The sequence below is a fragment of the Chenopodium album genome, chromosome 1 (assembly GCF_948465745.1).
Source record: "Chenopodium album chromosome 1, dcCheAlbu1.1, whole genome shotgun sequence".
In the NCBI taxonomy this organism is placed as follows: domain Eukaryota; kingdom Viridiplantae; phylum Streptophyta; class Magnoliopsida; order Caryophyllales; family Amaranthaceae; genus Chenopodium; species Chenopodium album.
The window spans coordinates 66,695,988-66,703,941 of NC_137834.1; the positions used below are offsets into that span (position 1 = coordinate 66,695,988).

A 7,954-nucleotide genomic window follows, 5' to 3' on the forward strand; every position below is an offset into this window, starting at 1 on the left:
GGAGGCAGCGTTTTAGGGTTTTTAAAAAATGGTTTTTTTAAAAATATATTCCGACGAAAAATCCGTCGGAAATTTCCGACAGACTTTAAATCCGTCGGAAAACACATATATTCCGACGGATTTAATTTTCGTCGGAAAATTTCCGACGGAATTGTTAAATCCGTCGGAAAATTTCGACAAAACTAAAATCCGTCGGAAAATTCATTTTTTCCGACGGAATTTAGTGTCCGTCGGAACCATTCCGTCGCTATTTGACTGTTTTCTAGTAGTGTAAAGAAACGTTTCAACTAAAAAGAAACTGAGGAAGTAAATGAGTAGCAAGTGATGGGAGACCCCACTTGCTATTGTTCATCAATTTCTTTCATGGGGGGCGGGTGGAGGCCCGCCCCCCCATGGCCCAATTTTGTGGTTTATTATTTTAACTGTTGGCCCCTATAAATATTTACTATAAATAATATTCTTGTTATTTATTCACATATACTTAAGGCTTGCCATAGTGGTTTGATCTCATTGTTTGGTGTCCTAGATCCTAGGATCAAGCCTCCTAAGTGACAAGATTAGTATTATTTTGTTTCTTTTTGAAACCCCAATTACTGAGGGCTTCGTCATTGTTGATTTGTTTCACTACTTAATCAATAAATTTATTTTATTTTCTTAATTTTGTATAATAATGTGTAAAATTCTTCTTTATAATGTTAATTGCTAAGGTTTAAGGATTAAATACTAGGATTAGTTTACTCATTACTAAACTTTTTTAGACGATCCATTTAATTTTTTTTCCCCTTATTCACCTAAGATACTTTGTTTATCATTTCCTATTTATAAATAAGACACAATATAATTAAAAATTATCTTATTAGATTCATCTCAATTTATTAATACTTCGTTTGTTTTTTTTTTTTCTTTCTTTCTTTTGGTAATGTTTATACTTAATTAGATATACTGATGTGAAAGTAATTTGATCGTTGATCAATTCATTAGCTGTGTAACGTTTTTATACAATTTACAATAGCAATCTAAGGCTATAATTAAGGTAACCAACTAGGAAAGGATAAATCCTAAATATACACTTAACTAAACTAATCAAGAGATATATACAAGAATATATTTAATATATATTCTAACACACCCCCGCAGTCGTAGCGGGAGAGTCACGGACGCTAAGACTGGCACGGAAGTCATCAAAGAGAACACGGGGAAGTCCCTTCGTAAAAATATCTGCAATCTGATATCGAGAAGGAACATGTAAAACTCGGACCTCGCCCTTAGCGATTTTTTCACGAACAAAATGAATGTCCATTTCAATGTGCTTTGTGCGTTGATGCTGCACCGGATTTCCAGAAAGGTAAATGGCACTGACATTGTCGCAATAAACAATAGTTGATGTATGAATAGGGAAATAGAGCTCTAGCAACAAATTTCTAATCCAACAAGAATCAGATACCACATTAGCAACCCCACGATATTTAGCCTCTGCACTAGACTTAGATAACGTAGGTTGTCGTTTAGAAGACCAGGAAATCAAATTATCTCCTAAATATACACAATAACCTGAAGTAGAACGCCTGGTGTCGGGGCATCCCCCCCAATTCGCATCAGTGTAAGCAACAAGCTTATTAATAGAGGACTTATATAGATGCAGACCGAAAGATAAAGTACCCTGTAAGTAGCGTATAATACGCTTCAAGGCTCCCATGTGCGCATTGCGCGGATCATGCATATGAAGACAGGCCTGCTGAACTGCATAAGAAATGTCAGGTCTAGTAAAAGTCAGATACTAAAGAGCACCTGCAAGACTCCTGTACTTAGTAGGATCCTCATACGGAGCATCATGAGAAGCACTAAGCTTGGATTTCGTGTCAACAGGGGTTGGACAAGGACTACAGTTTGACATGCCTGCCTTGTCGATGATAGAAGAAGCATATTGTTTCTGAGACAAGAACATACCATTAGCATCGCGAGTCACAGCAATGCCCAAAAAGAAACTCAAAGGACCTAAATCCTTCATAGCAAATTCGGAGCTCAAAAGATCCATAATGCGCGTCCGGAGACGATCAGAAGATGCTGTAAGAATGATATCATCAACATATAACAGAATATAAGCAGTATCATTTCCCTGTCTAAAAATAAACAGAGAAGTATCAGATTTACTGTTAGCAAATCCAATAGAGGTGACAAAATCTGCAAATCGCTGATACCAGGCTCTAGGAGCCTGTTTGAGACCATATAGAGAACCTCTCAAGAGACATACATGATCAGGGCGACTTTTGTCACGAAAACCCAGGGGTTGATGCATATAAACTGTTTCATTGAGCTTACCATGCAGAAAATCATTCTTGACATCCAACTGATGGATCGGCCAAGAGTGTGAAATAGCAATGCTAAGAACAGTACGAATGGTAGCCGGTTTGACAACCGGACTGAAAGTCTCATCACAATCAATACCCTGCTGCTGAGTTTTGCCATCAGCCACAAGACGAGCCTTATACCGCTCAAAAGAACCATCAGAATTTCGTTTATGATGAAATATCCACATAGAATGAATCACATTCACATTAGGAGGCCGAGGAACCAAATCCCATGTATGATTATCAATAAGAGCATTATATTCTTCTAACATTGCATTTTTCCAATTAGGGTCACGGATAGCACTAACCGGGTCCTTTGGTATAGGAGATATAGTGGTAGTGGTCATCGTGTTTAGGTTAGAAAAATATTTCGGGTTGGGTTTTACAATACCATCTTTTGCTCGGGTAGTCATAGAATGGGTGTGGTTAAGTGGCTGGCCGGAGCTGATGGTGGCAGTGGGGTCGGGGTGGCTACTGCCAGATGTGGCAGTGGGGTCGGGGTGGCCGTGGCAGTAGGTGGGGAGTTATGAGGGGGGCTGTCATAATTTGGTGGGTGCAAAACCAGAGTGTGATGGTGGGTTTGCTGGGAGCCCAAACACGGAATTGTGACAGTGGGGTTGGAGTGTGGGCCGGAGGGGGAAGAAGGCCCAGAATCGTGAGAAGGAGGAGATTGCCCATTAGAAATCGTGGGCTGGGCTGGAGAAGAAGGAGTATGTGGCTGATTTGTGCGCAAATGGTGTAAGTGATCTAACGGATTATAATCCAAAAAATCATAATCATTATTTTTTGGTTTGTGAAATTTTGAGAACGGAAATTCGTTTTCGATAAATTTCACATGCCGACAAATAATGATTTTTCCATTTGACAAATTGTAGCACTTTGAACCACGATGATTTGGTGCAGGACCAAGATAGACACAAGGAGTGGACCGTTCTTGCAGTTTGTTTATGGTAGTAGAAGGAAAAAGAGGAAAACATAAGCAACCAAAAACTCGTAAAGCCGAGTAGACCGGATCACATTGGTATAAAATTTGAGTAGGAGATTTATAACCTAAGACTTTGGTTGGGAGAATGTTTAGAAGATAAGTCGCCATGGCTAGGGCATGATGCCAAAAAGAATGAGGCAAAGATGCATGAGCAAGAAGGGTCCGAATAATGTTGTTAATTGATTTAATATGACGTTCTGCTTTTCTATTTTGAGGAGAGGTGTGAGGACAAGAGAGACGGTAGAGCATGCCATGATTTTCAAAAAAATTTTGAAGTGTACCATTAACATACTCGGTGCCATTATCACATTGAAAAGTCTTAATGTTGCGTTCAAATTGAGTGTGGACTATCTTATGAAACGATTGAAAAATATGTTTGACTTGAGATTTCTTTGCAATAGGATAGGTCCACAAAAATTTGCTATAGTCATCAAGAAACAAGAGATAATAACCATGTCCAGAAGGACTAAGAATAGGATAAATCCTAAATATATTACGATGCTTGTCTTAATAAATCTAGGCATATATGCAAGAAGAATAGAGGAAGTGTTTGTATATCATCAAGATTGATATGTATGTTAATTTTTTTTTTTTTTTTTTTTTTTTGGTAAATTAGAGTATCCAACTAAGTTTACATTAATTTTTTTTTTATTAAAGTATTAGTCGGCCCCTAATGCTTTAAAATTCTGGCTTTGCCCCTGCTCAGGCCATGAGGAAATTCGGTTTTCCTCACCAGGAAAATTGCATTTCCTCATTGATGAGATGTTCATGAGGAAATGAGGAAATTTTTCCTCATCAATTTTCCTCAGGAGGAAAATTTTACTCATTGTTCACAATGGTCTAATTTAGCGAGTGTATATCATAATGCAAATGATGAAACCCGCTCTTCAGGAAACTCACTTTTAGCAACTTTTCACATTTTTTGTGGTTAAAGTCAATTATGCTAATGCAATTTTGTAAGCCTATATTTTGTTATTTACACCAAACAATGTTAGATACTTGGATACTCCAACAGCTAAAGCAGCTCCAACTCTCCAAGCCTCCAATGCCTCTAATCCGCTATTTTTTCTCAGTCATTACATTTAAGTTTGGCACTACTTTGGCCAAAAAAATATAGATTCATATTCCATACTCCATTTAGATTACGTGAAACTTCACTTTGATTAATTACATGTCAAAGTTTTAAGTAAAAAGGTGTTTTTATCTAGAAAAATGCCCAAAAAATTGCACGTAGATAGAGTATTAGAGTTTCAATCTTTGATCTAATCTATCCATAGTTTATATCCAAACATAAAATTCATGCACATAAAATACAAAAACAATCCAATTAGGAGACTATTCCCAAATGAGATCTTTTCAATCGAAAAGAAAATTCATCATTTCTAGTATATACAAATCAATGGTTCAAAGAGTTCATCATCTTTACAACTCTCCCCTTCTCCCCTAATCTAGAACAATCATTATTCAGCTTAAATAATTTTTTCACTAATTTTTTTTTTTTTTTTTGAAAACGTTTTTTCACTAGGAAAAGTAATAATACATCATTTTTAAGAACTAATTAAAATTATTCAAATAACATTAGTGGTCTTCCTTTCACTTCTCACGCGTGAAACACATTTTCACTTTAATGAAAATCCACCTGTATTCCCGAAAGACCGCGTCGCACCTGATCCCACCACCACCACCTCGGTCTCACTCGTGAGTTGACTCAGTAACACCGTCAGCATCCCACCACATCTCCTCCTCATACTCCTCCGTTAACGCCACATCAGCCTTTCTTACGTCACCAACTGCTAACCTCTTGTTCTCGTCATCTCTTACGTATACTTTTCCAGTTCGACCGGAATCCATCCCGATAACCTCTCCCCGCCGCTCCGACCGCCGCCAATCGGATTTAACGACCGGTGATGAACCACCGGCTCGGAAATCCCAAATGTCTAACCCTATTTTTCCGCCGGAGATGAACACCGCCGGCGACGAGGAAACCGCCGGAACTCCGGCGAAGAATAAATCTTGATTTTCCGAGTGTTTGTTATTTTCATAATCTAGAAATGAAAAGGCATTATCGACATCTACAACTCCTAAGCTTAATCCATCCCAAAGCTTAACGACGCCGTTTCCATTAACAAAATCAGACAACGAGAAATTGTCAACAAAACTCCGTCTTCGGCGAAGAAGCTTGAATTTACCCTTTTGCCTTGAACTTTCGTTGAAATTTCCGAAACTACCCTTTACATTGTAATCATCGTCATCAAACGATGCGTTCCATAGATCCTCGATTTCGTCGTCTTTGTCGATGTCGATTTCGTCGTCTTCTTCATCGGAGGTGGATTCGCAGGAAGAGGAAACGTCGTCGTTTTCGTTATCAGAAAAATCACTATCAAATTCATCGTATAAGTGAGATAATAAAGGTTCAGAAGCAGCTAATAAAGATCTGGATTTATTGTGGTAATATAAGATTATAATCTTGATTTTATTAACAAGACTACTAAATGCATAAGCTAAAGCAAGAAAAAGGGCACCCCATTTCCATATTCTATTAGCATAAGACAATTTACCCAACTCAAAGTTTGAGAAAATTCTATAAATTAATGAAGGATTATGTAATGAATTAATACCAGCTTCAAAATTAATTACTGGGAATTCCATATTTTTTTGGGGAGGAGAGAGAAAATTAAGATTTGGGTTGGGAAGATTTGAGAATTTGTGGGTATAAATAGGAGAGAGAGAGAGAGAGAAAAAGGTGAATTTGAGGGAAAAAATGAAGGGAAAAAGAAGAGGAGGGTTGAGTAAAGGAGAAGATGAGTTTATATAATTGATAGGAGGGTTGGAGAATTGGTCTTGCTTACTTGGTGCCTTTGCCACCTTGGTGGTTGTTAGGAGATAAGACTTTTCCAAGCAATCAATTTTATAAAATAATTGGAATTTAAGAATATTAATATGTATGATGTACTAAAAAAATGTCTTTCCAACTATATATAATAAATTAGTACAAGAGTATAGTGATATAATAAGGTATTAAAAAGAATTTATAAAGATTCCATAATTTTTTTTGTAACCAACCATTTATTTTAATTACTATTGTAGTGGAGCTAGTATAGTGCCTTTGTTCTTCAAACACCTTTCTAATTATTGTAATGGAGATTAATGCAAGTTAGGATAGTGGAAAGTGTATTCCCTTTTTGGATTTGTAGTTAAGTAAGAATGATAAAGTTGTTTAAAGATTTGTGTAGCTATAAGTGTGTCAATTTAGGTTCTCATATGGACATATAGTTTTGGATTGACTTGTGGCGGGTAGAGTCGAAACAAGACGATTGATTCTATTGGGTCAAGTTGTGGTAATTCAAGTTGTTTATTAGCTTGTGCCTTGTTTGGCCTCTATTCACTCAAGTCATATATGTTAGAGTTAGCTCGATCTAGGTTCTTAATATATTGATATGTCATTACGAGTTCGACTTGACTTCCCATATACAGTGTCATTTTTGCTATCAAGCATTTTAGATCAAACCATTTTGTTTTAGTCTATCCCCTAAATTGAGAGATTGTTGGGCCTAGCTTAGATTTAAGCCCAATTACTACGTGAAATGACGAAAATTTACATAATCAAGCACATTACTCCTAAACCAGCTTGTAATGTTGTTACTAGTGAGTAGTCCGAGCGTTGCCCTAGGTTGCTCATATTATAGATGTGCAATAGATAAAAAATTTAAAAGACTTTTCAAAACAACAATTTTCATTGGTAAACCAAAATTGGGTTATTTTTTTAGTATTGTTTTAATTGAATCTTGTGGTTTATCATAAGGTACATTTTTGTCATCATAGTATTACAAAAAAATATCAAAATGAAATGAATATTTTATGAGAGAAGGAAATTAGGAGCTGAACTAAATTGAAATTAAGATGAAGTGAACGGACCCTAAATATTCATACAACCTTTTCTAATTCTTTGGACCTTTTTTTTTTTTTTTTTTCTCTATTTTCACTTTAAATCTTTGAAGGATGTTTTTAGGATCATCCGAGGTAGCTTACTTTTTCTCTTCTATAGACTCTCAAAGTGGCATGGATGGATTCCATGCATAGTCACTCTAGCAAAAAAAAAAAACTAAGTTTAAATTGTCTTCAAAATACCCCTCCCCTCTTAAAACTCATAAATTTCTATTTGAAAGTAAAAAAAATTTACAAAAAAGCAAATATGATTCCATGGGATAATCAAGTACATAAAAAAAGAACCATCTAAACCACGAATTGAATTGAAGGGGCTTGTGGGTAAGACTTAAGGGGTGACTGGGTGAGGCGTAGGATATTAGGATAATCATTAAGAAAGGGGTTAATGATTTATGCTGCTACACGTCGGAAAAGGCCTAGCTTGGCGGCCTTTTTGGTGAAAGATAAAGACGCCATTGATGCTGACAATGCTGCGTCAGAAATTAAATACTCTTTTCATCAACAATTTATATCTGAGTTTTCTTCAAACATTAATTTTCTATCTATGAGTACTTTTTTAAATTGATTCATTACTTGCTCTGTTTATTACTCTTTAAATATAAATCGCATTTATGATTTATACATTGAAATATACTTCCTCCGTTTTGTTAATATTGCAACAAGGAGAAAATTACGC

General features: G+C 36.2%; 1 protein-coding gene across 1 annotated transcript; it reads right to left on the minus strand.

Annotated features, from left to right (window-relative positions):
• Positions 1-5,025: 5,025 nt before the first annotated feature.
• LOC145634505 (uncharacterized) lies at positions 5,026-5,982 on the minus strand. Its single transcript, XM_081685933.1, has one exon. The coding sequence runs from the start codon at positions 5,980-5,982 to the stop codon at positions 5,026-5,028; it is 957 nt and encodes a 318-aa protein (XP_081542059.1).
• Between the last annotated feature and the right edge of the window lie 1,972 nt (positions 5,983-7,954).